At 44.8% G+C, this 15149-nt stretch overlaps 1 protein-coding gene across 1 annotated transcript in view; it reads left to right on the top strand.

The window, feature by feature from the left end:
• The window catches only part of ccdc178 (coiled-coil domain containing 178), a 121961-nt gene extending 121254 nt beyond the window's left edge, over window positions 1-707 (top strand). The window contains exon 16 of the mRNA XM_078216098.1: window positions 310-707. Within this exon, the coding sequence (XP_078072224.1) occupies window positions 310-459 (150 nt within the window). The 3' untranslated portion in view covers window positions 460-707. The remainder of the gene's footprint in view (window positions 1-309) is intronic.
• Window positions 708-15149: the final 14442 nt, after the last annotated feature.

The following is a 15149-nucleotide window of genomic DNA, read 5'->3' as shown; positions in this document are numbered from 1 at the left end:
CTGATCATTTTAATGCCTCCTATTTCTTTGTGCAAATTCTGTCTATAGCCCATTTTCATTTACATTGTTTATATTTCTCAGCATTTTAAAGATATGAACCAAGCCCACTTTCAGTTTTCCTTTCATCAATGAAGAAAAGTCTAGTTGTTCCTTCATAATTTCAGAGTAATCCTACACTTTCTTATATGAAGGGTGCTGCATTTCATTTCTAATATTGGATCATAAAATTCTCCATCTGTCAAGCAAGAATGTTATGTTGCTGATTGTACCGATATATTAATGCTGATAATTTTTGTTACTTTATTGCAGAAAGAATATTCGGACAGCTTCAATCAGCTTAATGACACCCTCAGGGAAATTGAGGCAAAACGGGAATTTTTTTCACGGAAGCAAAACTTAAGAACTAGATTAACGAAAGATACTGAAAAATACAAAAATATCATTGAGGAACTAGAGTAAGAAATTATCAAACACTCATTGATTATTTTGCAATTGTAATTATATCTTAATTTTTCAGCTTGTCAATGTCCAAAAGGGAACTTGTGTTAATTCTTAATTCCCACTTGAGTTGCAGTGAAAGGAAAGTACTCTGAATTTTTAATCAATACGTTAAATTTAAATTAAACTGGTACATTAAATCAAGAAAAGTCACTCAAAGCTGTTTAATTCCACAGATTATTTACTGATAAAATATATATAACACAGCCTATAACTGTCTTCAATCCATTTTTTGGAGCCTGTTTGTGCATATGGATGCTCAAGTGATGGATGCCATTATATGGAAACTTAGTGGGGAGTTTACCCAGGCAAGGGGAAGCAAGTTTGCTTGTATGCAGGGCATTGGGTAAGCATCACAATGGTCATATCCTGTCCACATTTGAGTTTCTGCAAGAAGGGAATAAATGAAAGTGGGGAGCCTCCCTGAATCAGGCAGGTAAGTTGTTAAGGCTATTCTTTTTCTCCAGGTAGCAACTTTGATATTTCAGAGGACACTAAACCACAGCTTATGCCATGACTTTACTACAGGACAGGGTGAGGTGGCAGGCCCCAAGTCTATGTCAGCTGATACAGGTATCAAACCCTGCGTTGTTAGTGTTATTCTAAACCACATGCCAACTGTCTAGCTAACTGAGCTAACCCATACCCCAATTTTGATTATTGAAAGAACAATAAAGACCTGTTTTAAGTCTCAATTCAGGATTTCCTGTTGGAATTCTTTTAAAATATTTTCTCAAGATCTGGTCGACATTGGCCAGATCATATCCATTGAACCGAATTATCCCAGAAATCAGCAAAGCTAGATTTTGGGCAGAGAATACGGTGTTCAACCAGCTGATGGCAATGGTGGCCTTTTCCACTGTACTGTGTGGCTCTTAGTCAAAAACATTTGCAGGCACCGGTTCCACACCATATCGTTGGCAATTGGTCGCACCAAAACCTCAGTGCTTCAGTGATTCGGGCGTCAAATTTAAAGGCCACCGCTGTACACAGCTAGCACACTTTAAGTCTAAGGAAACCATTTGGAAGCCATGGTTTCCAAAGCTAAGAAGCATACTGCCTCCCACAAGTGACTGCTGGACGCAGTGGATATACTGTTCCCATGCTCTGGACGAAAAGCTGGATCCAAGGTGACCAATGCAACATGGGAGGTGGTGCCAGCTAACATCCTGCAGAAGAGTACAGCCATTCATAGAGTAGAATAGAATCCCTACAGTGTAGAAGGAGGCCATTCAGCCCATCAAGTCTGCACCAACAACAATCCCATCCAGGTCCTATCCCCTTTACTCCATGTATTTTCCCTGCTAGTCCTCCTGACATTAAAGGGCAATTTAGCATAGCCAATCAACCTAACCCGCACATCTTTGGACTGTGGGAGGAATCGGAGTATCCGCAGCAAATCCACGCGGACACGTGGAAAATGTGCAAATTCCACACAGACAGTCACCCAAGACTGGAATTGAACCTGGGTCCCTGGCACTGTGAGGCAGCAGTGTTAAACACTGTGCCACCGTGCCAGCATTTAGTGCTGAAAAAGGATGAACGATCTCTTCTTTCCAGAGTAAGTCACTCCTCTCATCACTCTTAATTCTCACACATACAGACCCATCACATACCCACAGGGATCTCACTCAATGCCAGCTCAAGGGACACCACCATTCACTCTCACATGCACACCTTCATCTCCCCTGTGCATCATGACCTCCTCCCATCCATTCCAATGAGATCGAGTACCATCAGTCAGAGAGCCATGCCAATGCTGATGCATTGTCATGATTGCCTTTGCCTGCTGGTCAAGTACCACCCAGTTATGTTTCCAATATTTTCTATTTTTCACAGATAGAATATCTCCCAGTGATTGCAACTCAGGTCCAACGATAGACCAGAAATGATCCCGTGATGAGTGAGGTACTGGAAATGGTGTTGAAAGGAGGACAGCAGGAACATATCCTGAATTAAAACCATATGTTTCCAGAAAACTCGAGTTGACAGTACAGGTTGGATGCTGTTGTGGGGCATGAGGGTAATAATTACTCCAAACCTGCAACAAAGAGTATTGGAATAATTATATGAAGAACACCCAGGCAGAATTTGAATGAAAGAATTTGTGAGGAGCTCGTCCAAAGATGTGCGGGTCAGGTTGATTGGCCATACTAAAATTGCCCCTTAGTGTGCTGGGATGCGTAGATTAGAGGGATTAGCGGGCAAAATATGTAGGGATATGGGGGTAGGGTCTGGGTGGGATTGTGGTCGGTGCAGACTCGATGGGCCGAATGGCCTCTTTCTGTACTGTAGGGTTTCTATGATTTCTTACTTCAGGGTGGCCAGGACTTGATGCCTAAATTGAGGAAAAAGCAGGATTCTGCCAGTCATGATGCAGGGATCTTGCAGTCCGAGGAGGGATGCTGTCTTCCCTTCCTGATATCCACAACTCATTTGCAGTTCCAACAGCTGTGGAAGACTGAACCCAGGGGCACATCATCTGACCAGGGCTCAGCAGAATCCTGGGCTCCAGCATCACTCTTGAGTGCCAGATCCTGCCTCTGCCTGCTGTGGATCATCAGCTATGAGGTGCTCACCAGTAAGTGACACAGAAGGCTGCCTACTAGTTATTCCCACCAAGGTGTGAGTATTTGCACTGGTTATGGGTGTGGGTGACAGCTATGACGCCTCTTTGATGCTTGGCTCTGTGATACCTTCCTCAGAGCTGCTTGGGTCCATGCTTTCCAGAATGTACGAGGATGGTCTGGATCGGTTGACTGATTGACCTGCAAGGGAAGCGAGATGGCATTTGTGCAGGCTGGGGCATATTGATAGAAGAAAGTGAACTTAAGTGAGGTTTGCGCCATGGCTGGATGTGTTGAGGTTTCCCACTTTTGTCTGTTGTCCTCACCTCACCTTCTGCACAGGTGCGGACCTGTCTCCTTGCTGGCCAACTCAAGGGCTCTTTCCTCAAATGGGGTGAGGATCTTCAGCTCGGGCATTACAGTGGCAGGCTGCGCATACTCAAAGCAGTTGTGCTCAAGTTTGTCCTTTAATGAGACAGATGGTGAGAGTGTTGGCAGGACTTACACAAGGTCAGATGGTCAGAAGCTTGGCATGTGTGGGAGGTGGGAGGGATTGGGGAGCTGAGGAGGAGAGGAGCTACTGGGGGGATGATGGGGAGGGGGGAAGTTGGCAGGGTGAATTTTGGAACCCTGTGAGGTGGTTGGAGGTGAGATCACCGTGGAGGTGTAACGGGTGTGTTAAGGGATATGGCTGGACACATGAGGAGGCCGACTTACCCTGGCTGCAGGAAGAAGGTCATTCATTGTCTTCCAACACTGGATTCCCATCTTCTTATGTAGCTGGCATTCAATATCACTGGCACCACCTTCCACGTGGGGTTAGTCACCTTTTCGGCTGGCCATCTGCCTGTGCAAGAGTAAAGGGTGCCACATCTCTGCTCCACCCCATCTACTATCTTGGTCAGGGCTCCCTCAGGGGAATGTGAGACTGTCTTCCTGGCTCCCATTCCTCCTGCCCCTTCCCCAACCCAATTGGACTTGGAACAAGTGCTAGGGAGGCGTTTAAAAGGAACGCTCCCTCGATTGCTGAGTTGAAGTAATTCCGGGATGATTGAATTAGAGGCAGGCCGCCACGAACGCAGCATGAAACTCGCGATAATTTATTCATAAAATGGCTTTTTAAAGATATGGCAATTTTTCTTGCCGATGGCGAGATGGGTGGAAGTCTGTCTGATCTCCTCACTGAGACCAACACTTAGAAAAAGTATTGAAAAATCCCATCCATTACCTATCTTGTTGCCATGAAAAGCTGATGGTCACCCTTCCTCTTCAATTATTGAAGTCCTAGTGATGATGGTGCTCTCATAATGATTGTTAGGAAGGTCCAAAATTTTGATTCCATCAGCCACAATGGGAGTGATGATATATAACCAAGTAAGAATGGTGTGTGACTTGATATTGCCCTGATACTGCTCTGCTGTCCAATTTGGTGATCAATGTCATAGGGCAGGGAGATGTTGCTATAGTAAGTTGGTTAGTTGCACTAATGTGTCCAGCCAACAGTACATATTTTGGGAAAGCCTGAGGTTGTACTGGAGCAGTTGTACATTCAGTGCAATGTTGATCAAGCAGATTGCTTTGACTTGAATTATGGCAAATACCTTGGGGCAAATTTTCCCATTCCGCCTGCCACGGGAATCGTAGCAAGTGAGGGGTGGACTGTGGAAAGCTCCATTGACGTCGGGTTGGATTTTCCGGTTTCAGGGCATGTGTGGCTGGAAAATCCCACCCTTTGTGTATGTTGTGGCATTTGTATCCATCAGGCAATTATTCCACCACAATTCAAATGTGATCCTTGTACAACCACTCATCAGACAGTACCCAACCGTAATCAAATTGTATAGCCACTGTGTTGACATGGTTCTACATGTAAGCTTCTGATCAATGGTAAGGGGAGGCGATGGCTTAGTGGCATTCTCGCTTGACTATTAATCCAGAAACCCAGATAATGTTCTGGGGACCTGGGTTTGAATCCCACCATGGCAGATGGTGGAATTTGAATTCAATAAAAAATACCTGGAATTAAGAATTTACTGATGACCATTACAACATTGTCGATTGTCAGGAAAAACTCATCTGGTTCATTAATTTTCCTTTAGGGAAGGAAATCTGCCGTCATTACCTGGTTTGACCTACATGCGAGTCCAGAGCCACAGCAATGTGGTTGACTCTTAACTGCCCTCTGAAATGGCCTCGCAAGCCATTCAGTTGTAACAAACGCTACAAAGTCTCAACAAAGAAATGAAATCAGATGGACCACCTGGTATCGACCTCAGCACCGGAAAAGACAATGGCAAAACAAACAGCCCTGTCGACCCTGCAAACTCCTTCTTACTAACATCTGGGGGCTAGTGCCAAAATTGGGAGAGTTGTCTCACAGACTAGACAAGCAACAGCCTGACATAGTCATTCTCATGCAATTATACCTTAAAGATAACACCCCAGACATCACTATTACCATCCCTGGATATGTCCTGTCCCACCGGCAGGACAGACCCAGCAGAGGTGGCGGGCGGCACAGTGGTGTACAGTCCATAAGACCATAAGTCCATAAGACATAGGAGCGGAAGTAAGGCCATACGGCCCATCGAGTCCACTCCACCATTCAATCATGGTTGATTTCAACTCCATTTACCCGCTCTCTCCCCATAGCCCTTAATTCCTCGAGAAATCAAGAATTTATCAATTTCTGTCTTGAAGACGCTTAACGTCTCGGCCTCCACAGCCCTCTGTGGCAATGAATTCCACAGACCTACCACTCTCTGGCTGAAGAAATTTCTCCTCATCTCTGTTCTAAAGTGACTCCCTTTTATTCTAAGGCTGTGCCCCCGCGTCCTAGTCTCCCCTGCTAATGGAAACAACTTCCCTACGTCCATCCTATCTAAGCCGTTCATTATCTTGTAAGTTTCTATTAGATCTCCCCTCAACCTCCTAAACTCCAATGAATACAATCCCACGATCCTCAGACGTTCATCGTATGTCAGGCCTACCATTCCCGGGATCATCCGTGTGAATCTCCGCTGGACCCGCTCCAGTGCCAGTATGTCCTTCCTGAGGTGTGGGGCCCAGTCGGGAGGGAGTTGCCCTGGGAGTCCTGAATATTGACTCCGGACCCCATGAAGTCTCATAGCTTCAGGTTAAACATGGGCAAGGAAACCTCTTCCTGGTCACCACGTATCGTCCTCCTTTGGCTGATGAATCAGTATTCTTCCATGTTAAACAACACTTGGAGGAAGCATTGAGGGTGGCAAGGGCAAAAAATGTACTCTGGGTGGGGGATTTCAATGTCCATCACCAAGAGTAGCTCAGCAGCAGCACGACTGATTGAGCTGGTCGGGTCCTAAAGGATATAACTGCTAGACTGGGTCTGCAGCAGGTGGTGAAGAAACCAACAAGAGGAAATAACATACTTGACCTCATCCTTACCAATCTGCCGGCTACAGACGCATCTGTAGATACTGTCAATAACAGTATCGGTAAGAGTGACCACCGTACAGTTCTTGTGGAGACGAAGTCCCGCCTTCACATTGAAAATAACCTCCATCGTGTTGTGTGGCACTATCACTGTGCTAAATGGGCAGACTTCAAACAGATCTAGCAACTCAAGACTGGGCATCCATGAGGCGCTATGGACCATCAATAGCAGCGGAATTATACTCCAGCACAATCTGCAACCTTATATCCCCCACTCAACCATTACCATCAAGCCAGGGGATCAACCCCGGTTCAATGGAGAGTGCAGGAGGGCATGCCAGCAGCAGCAGCAGGCATACCTAAAAATGAGGTATCAACCTGATGAAGCTACCAAATAGGATCATTTGCATGCCAAATGGCAAAAACAGCAAGTGATAGACAGAGCTAAGCGATCCGACAACCAAAGGATCAGATCTAAGCTCTGCAGTCCTTCCACATCCAGTCGAGAATGGTGGTGGGCAATTAAACAACTCACTCACTGAAAGAGGAGGCTCCACAAATATCCCCATCCTGAATGATGGAGGAGCCCAGCACATCAGTGCAAAAGACAAGGCTGAAGTATTCTCAGCAATCTTGAACCAGAAGTGCCGAGCTGATGATCTATCTCGGCATCTTCCAGTGGTCCCCAGCATCTCCGATGCCAGTCTCCAGCCAATTCGATTCACGTGATATCAAGAAACGGTTGGAGGCACTGGACACTGCAAAGGCAATGGGCCCTGATAACATTCCGGTAATAGGACAGAAGACTTGTGCTCCAGAACTTGCCGCTCCCCTAGTCAAGCTCTTCCAGTACAGTTACAACACTGGCATCTACCAAACAATGTGGAAAATTGCACAGGTATGTTCTGTACACAAAAAGCAGGACAAATCCAACCCGTTCAATTACCGCCCAATCAGTCTACTCTCGATCATCAGTAAAGTGATGGCAGGAGTATTCAACAGTGTTATCAAGCAGCACCTGCTCAGCAATAACCTGCTCGGTGACGCCCAGTTTAGGTTTTGCCAGGGTCACTCAGCTCCTGACCTCATTACAGCCTTGGTTCAAACATGGACAAAAGACCTGAATTCCAGAGGTGAGGTGAGAGTGGCAGCCCTTGACATCAAGGCCACGTTCGACCGAGTGTGGCATCAAGGAGCCCTTGCGAAACTGGAATCAATGGTATCAGGGGGTAAACTCGCCGCTGGTTGGAGTCATACCCGGTACATAGGAAGATGGTTATAGTTGTGGAAGGTCAGTCATCTCAGCTCCACGACATCTCTGCAGGAGTCCCTCAGGGAGGTGTCCTAGGCCCAACAATCTTCAGCTGCTTCAGCTGCTTCTCTCCATCATAAGGTTAGAAGTGGGGATGTTTGCCGATGATTGCACAATGTTCAGTACCATTCGCGACTCCTCAGATACTGAAGCAGTCCATGTTCAAATGCAACAATATCCAGGTTTGGGCTGACAAGTGGCAAATAAATTCACGCCACACAAACGACAGGCAATGACCATCACCAATAAGAGACACTTTAACCAGTGCCCCTTAACATTCAATGTTGTAGTCATCACTGAATTCCCCACTGTCAACATCCTTGGGGTTACCATTAACCAGAAACTCAACTGGACTCACCACATAAACACAGTGGCCACAAGAGCAGGTCAGAAGTTAGGAATACTGCGGCGAGTAACTCGCCTCTTGACTCCCCAGAGCCTATCCACCACCTACAAGGCACAAGTCAGGAGTGTGATGGAATGTTCCTCACTTGCCTGGATGGGTGCAGCTCCAACAACACCCAAGAAGCTTGACACCATCCAGGACAAAGCAGCCCTCTTGATTGGCACCACAGCTGCAAACATTTAATCCCTCCACTACTGACGCTCAGTAGCAACAGTGTATACTATCTACAAGATGTACTGCAGCAATTCACAAAGATCCTTAGACAGCACCTTCCAAACCCACGACCACTTCCATCTAGAAGGACAAGGGCAGCAGATAAATGAGAACACTATCACCTGCAAGGTCCCCTCCAAGCCACTCACCATCCTGACTTGGAAATATATCACCGTTCCTTCGCAGTCGCTGGATCAAAATCCTGGAATTCCCTCCCTGATGGCATTGTGGGTCAACCCCATAGCACATGGACTGCAGCGATTCAAGAAGGCAGCTCACCACCACCTTCTCAAGGGCAACTAGGGATGGGCAATAAATGCTGGCCAGCCAGCGACGCCCATGTCCCACAAATGAATTTTTTAAAAAGCCCTAGGATATTGATACTGATCCCATTGAAGGTCAAGGGAAGATAGTTGGGAGTTGTCTTGTTGGAGATCATCACTACCCTGTACTTAAGTGGCTTGAATGCAACCAACCATTTGTTAGCTCAAGCCTGGATGTTATCCAGGTCCTATTGTAGGCTGTCTTGGGCTACTCCATCATTGGAGACGTTATAATAGTTTCCAGCTAATCTTCAGCCTTATAGAAGGCTGCAATCTTTATCGAAGATAGTAATTTCTGGACTACTACTGGTGCCATGTGCTAGTGAGAGAAGGAATAGGAAGATTAGGCAGATGAATGCGTGGCTTGAGAGCTGGTGCAGGGGGCAGGGATTCAGATTTTTGGATCATTGGGATCTCTTCTGGGGAAGGGCTGATCTGTTCAAGAGGAACGGGTTACACCTGAACTGGAGGGGAAACTAATATCCTGGCGGAGAGATTTGCTAGAGCCACTTGGGAGGATTTAAACTAATTTGGCAGGGAGGTGGGACCCAAAACAATAGGGAGACAGAAGAGAAGGTTGAGGACAGCACAGAAGTTAAAGAGAGCACATTAAGTAGTAAAGGCAGTGTCAGTAATCCTAGTACTAGACAGATCAGGCAAAAGCAAGTAAGAGAGCAAGGGAAGTCTAGATTAAACTGCATTTATTTCAATGCAAGAGCCCTGATGGGCAAGGCAGATGAACTCAGGGCATGGATGGGTATGTGGGACTGGGATATTATAGCAATTACTGAAACATGGCTAAGGGAAGGACAGGACTGGCAGCTCAATGTTCCAGGGTACAGATGCTATAGGAAAGATAGAACAGGAAGTAAGAGAGGAGGGGGAGGTGCACTTTTGATGAAGGAAAGCACCACAGCAGTACTGAGAGGGGATATATCCGAGGGTTCACCACTGAGTCTATATAGGTTGAACTGAGAAATAAGAAGGGGGAAATCACTTTGATAGGCTTGTACTATAGGCTCCCAAATAGTCGGCGGGAAATTGAGGAGCAAATATGTAAGGAGATTGCAGATAGCTCCAAGAAAAACGGGGTGGTAATAGTAGGGGATTTTAACTTTCCCAACATTGACTGGGACAGTCATAGTATTAGAGGCTTGGATGGAGAGAAATTTGTTGACTGTATTCAGGAGGAATTTCTCATTCAGTATGTGGCTAGCCCGACTAGAGAGGGGGCAAAACTTGGCCTCCTCTTGGGAAATAAGGAAGGGCAGGTGACAGATGTGTTAGTGAGGGATCACTTTGGGACCAGCGACCATAATTCCATTAATTTTAAGATAGCTATGGAGAATGATAGGTCTGGCCCAAAAGTCAAAATTCTAAATTAGAGCAAGGCCAATTTTGATGGTATCAGGCAGGAACTTTCAACAGTTAATTGGAAGCGTCTATGGGAAGGCAAAGGGGCGTCTGGTAAGCGACAGACTTTCAAAAGTGTGTTAACCAGGGTTCAGGGTAAGCACATTCCTCTTAGAGTGAAGAACAAGGCTGATAAAAGTAGGGAACTCTGGATGACTCGGGATAGTGAGGCCCTAGTCAAGAAGAAGAAGGAGGCACATGATATGCATAGGCAGCTGGGATCAAGTGGATCCCTTGAAGAGTATACAGGGTGTAGGAGTAGAGTTAAGAGAGAAATCAGGAGGGCAAAAAGGGGACATGAGACTGTTTTTGCAGATAAGGCAAAGGAGAATCCAAAGAGCTTCTACAAATACATAAACAGCAAAAGAGTAACTAGGGAGAGAGTAGGACCTCTTAAGGATCAACAAGGTCATCCAAGTGCGAATCCACAAGAGATGGGTGAGATCCTGAATGAATATTTCTCATCAGTATTCACTGTTGAGAAAAGCATGGATGTTAGGGAACTTGGGGAAATAAATAGAGGTGTCTTGAGGAGTGTACATATAACAGAGAAAGAGGTGCTGGAGTCTTAAAATGCATCAAGGTAGATAAATCCCCGGGACCTGATGAAGTGTATCCCAGGACACTGGGAGGCTAGGGAGAAAATTGCGGGTCCCCTAGCAGAGATATTTGAATCATCGATAGTCACAGGTGAGACACCTGAAGATGGGAGGGTGGCAAATGTTGTGCCTTTGTTTAAGAAGGGCTGCAGAGAAAAGCCTGGGAACTACAGGCCAGTGCGCCTCACATCTGTGGTGGGTAAGTTGTTGGAAGGTATTTTGAGAGACAGGATCTACAGGCATTTAGAGAGGCAAGGACTGATTAGGGACAGACAGCATGGTTTTGTGAGTGGAAAATCATATCTCACAAATTTGATTGAGTTTTTTGAAGGGGTAACCAAGAAAGTATTTGAGGGCAGTGCAAGTTGATGTTGTCTACATGGACTTTAGCAAGGCTTTTGACAAGGTACCACATAGTAGGTTGTTGCATAAAGTTAAATCTCATGGGATCCAGGGTGAGGTAGCCAAATGGATACAAAATTGGCTTAATGACAGAATGCAGAGGGTGGTTGTAGAGGGTTGTTCTTCAAACTGGAGACCTGTAATCAGCGGTGTGCCTCAGGGATCGGTGCTGGGTCCACTGTTATTTGTCATTCATATTAATGATTTGGATGAGAATTTAGGAGACATGGTTAGTAAGTTTGTAGATGACACCAAGATTGGTGGCATAGTGGAAGTGAAGAAAGTAATCTCGGATTGAAACGGGATCTTTGGGCCTGTGGGCTGACGAATGGCAGATGGAGTTTAATTTAGATAAATGCGAGCTGATGCATTTTGGTCGATCAAACCAGGGCAGGACTTACTCAGTTAATGGTAGGGCGTTGGGAAGAGTTATAGAACAAAGAGATCTAGGGGTACAGGTTCATAGATCCTTGAAAGGGGAGTCACAAGTGGACAGGGTGGAGAAGAAGGCATTTGGCATGCTTTGTTTCTTTGGTCAGAACATTGAAAACAGGAGTTGGAACGTCTTGTTGAAGTTGTATAAGACATTGGTAAGGCCACACTTGGAATACTATGTACAGTTCTGGTCACCCTATTATAGAAAGGATATTATTAAACTAGAAAGAGTGCAGAAAAGATTTACTAGGATGCTACGGGTACTTGATGGTTTGAGTTATAAGGAGAGGCTGGATAGACTGGGACTTTTTTCTCTGGAGCGTAGGAGGCTTAGGAGTGATCTTATAGAGGTCTATAAAATAATGAGGGGCATAGATCAGCTAGATAGTCAATATCTTTTCCCAAAGGTAGGGGAGTCTAAAATTAGAGGGCATAGGTTTAAGGTGAGAGGGGAGAGATACAAGAGTCCAGAGGGGCAATGTTTTCACACACAGGGTGGTGAGTGTCTGGAACAAGCTGCCAGAGGTAGTAGTAGAGGCGGGTACAATTTTGTCTTTTAAAAAGCGTTTAGACAGTTACAGGGGTAAGATGGGAATAGAGGGATATGGGCCAAATGCGGGCAATTGGGACTAGTTTGGAGGTTAAAAAAAGAGGCGGCATGGACAAGTTGGGCCGAAAGGCCTGTTTCCATGCTGTAACCCTCTATGACTCTATTACTCTATGACTAAGGACGGTTATTGCTGAAGCAACTGAAGCCACTGCCCCGAAGAACTTCCACAACAATAACCTGCATTGCAATGATTGTCCTCTGACAATTATGATCATCTTTTGTGCCCAATCAGTCACTGAAATGTTTTGATTGACCCCTAATAACCTTAGTTATGCTTGGGCTCTTTAACGTCATTGCCAGTTGGATGCTATCTTGATGTTGCTATTATCTCTTCTCCAGATATCAATCTGCATTCAAGTCTAAATGAAGGTTGTGTAAAGGTTAGGAGGCAGGTAATTGTGGCAGAACCAATTCATTGTTATCAATCAGGCTATTGGTGGGTAAGTGTTACTCGATGGAACATTTTTACGAATACTTCCATTATATTACTGATTAAGAGGAGGTCAAATTGGATTAGCTACATGACTTGGTTGATGTTTCAGTATTGTCTTTAGTATTGTCTCATATACTCATATTCTGGGCTCTTCCATGTTTGAAGATGGAAATGTTATTTGAGTCTCCTCCTCCTGTTGTTTGCATTTATTGGTCCCACCAATCTTCACTGGACCAGTTAGGACTATAGTTCCCTCAATCTAAGGTTGTGGAAATGCTTAGCTCTATGTATTGTTACAACCATGGGAGGATGGATAAAAATTGAGTCTGTTAGTTTACCATTCAAGGTCTGACCGTAACAGGGTTTTGTTGTGAATTTAGCTAGGATATGATTTGTTAATGCTGCAGGAGTCCCACTATGTATGCTTTCAGATTATAAGGAATTAATCAAACAGGTTTTCTGCGTTTAAAAGAAAGAGTAAAATGAATTCATTAACCCTTCTTCTGAAATTTAAATAAAAGCTAAGTAAATCACAACCCATCATTCATATGTCACACACAATCCCTGGGCCCCAAACATGAATTAGTACACATGGTAGAATACAAAATTTTTTGACAGTTCATGAAGAAAATAAACAATCAAAGAATTAATGAGTTACAACTATCCTATGGCTAGTCTTTATCTGGTGATTCCACATTGTGGCTGTTTTGGATGGAATCATAGAGAGCAGATTTCCACGTTTTATCCCCGGAAGATCTTGGTTTGTGGTAGATTCCTTTTCTTAGGATAACTACTTTATAATATCCATGCACAATACTTTAGGGAGAGAGAGAGACACACAGCTCTTTGTAGCCTTTTAATATAGCCTTCTAATCTCTGCTCTCTGGTTTGGTAAATAGGTCTTAAAAGTCTTGCTGGCTGCGTATTCCAGAGAAATTTGATTACTATGTCTTCTGCTTTATAAAACATTTTGATGTCTCATCTTAGAATCCTTTGAACAATAATAATGTAAAAGCCAACAGGAGATGAGGTCTTTCATGCTATGCTCCCAGGGGGTTTGAGAGTTGAGAGTCTGTACCTTTATCATCCCACCTGGGTGGTATACAAAGTTGTATATTGCATTTGACTGGCAGTCCCTCCATTGTCTTAATGTGATTGCAGTGTATTAAAATCCAGCTAGAAAAATAGATATTAAAAATTGTATATTTTTCTTTATTAAAAAAGGCAAAGCGTGTAACACTGTAACCTGCTGCTTTTGGTGTTTAGCATAAAGATGCTTATTCTAAGTCATGCCTGATGATGGTTCTAATATGTCCTTTAACATTGGTTGAACCAGAGTTGATCCCCCAGCTTGATAAGAATGGAGAAGGAGGATATGTCACATCAGGAATCAGTAAGGAAAATAAAGAAAGTGATAGGCAGAGAAATCAAGGGCCAGAGTCAGATAAGGATCAAGTAAAAAATAAGAGGAAAGGGAAAAGAAATGTTAAAAGTGCCCACCTTAAGGTTTTGTACCTGAATGCTCGGAGCATTTGAAACAAAATGGATGAATTAGTTGCACAGATAGATGTAAAGGAGTATGATTTTAGTGAGGAGTTGAAGGTCAACCCACAGAACATGGACTGCAGCGATTCAAGAAGGCAGCTCACCACCACCACCTTCTCAAGGGCAACTAGGGATGGGCAATAAATGCTGGGCAGCCAGTGATGATGTGGAGATGCCGGCGTTGGACTGGGGTAAGCACAGTAAGATGTCTCACAACACCAGGTTAAAGTCCAACAGATTTATTTGGCAGCACAAGTTTTCGGAGCGCTTCTCCTTCATCAGGTGAGTGAGGACTTGTGTTCACAAACAGGGCATATACAGACACAAACTCAATTTACAAGATAATGGTTGGAATGCGAGTCTTTACAGGTAATCAAGTCTTAAGGGTACAGACAATGTGAGCGGAGAGAGGGCCAAGCACAAGTTAAAGAGGTGTGTATTGTTTCCAGCCAGGACAGTTAGTGAGATTTTGCAAGCCCAGGCAAGTCGTGGGGTTTACAGATAATGTGACATAAACCCAAGATCCAGGTTGAGGCCGTCCTCATGTGTGCGGAACTTGGCTATCTGCTTCTGTTTAACAATTCTGCGTTGTCGTGTGTCGTGAAGGCCGCCTTGGAGAACGCTTACCCGAAGATCAGAGGCTGAATGCCTGTGACTGCTGAAGTGTTCCCTGACTGGAAGGGAACACTCCTGCCTGGTGATTGTCGAGTGGTGTTCATTCATCCATTGTCGTAGCGTCTGCATGGTCTCCCCAATGTACCATGCCTCGGGACACCCTTTCCTGCAGCATATCAGGTAGCCAACGGTGGCCAAGTCATCCAGTGATGCCCATGTCCCATGAATGAATTTTAAAAAATGATACAATCGGCATTACGGAGACATGGCTCCAAGGTAACCAAGGATGGGAACCAAACATTGAGGGCTATTTAGTTTTTAGGAAGGGCAGACAGAAAGGAAAAGGTGGTGGAGTTGCATTGTT

Source organism: Mustelus asterias, chromosome 7 (assembly GCF_964213995.1).
Source record: "Mustelus asterias chromosome 7, sMusAst1.hap1.1, whole genome shotgun sequence".
Classification (NCBI taxonomy): domain Eukaryota; kingdom Metazoa; phylum Chordata; class Chondrichthyes; order Carcharhiniformes; family Triakidae; genus Mustelus; species Mustelus asterias.
This window is presented reverse-complemented; position numbering and strand designations above follow the sequence as displayed.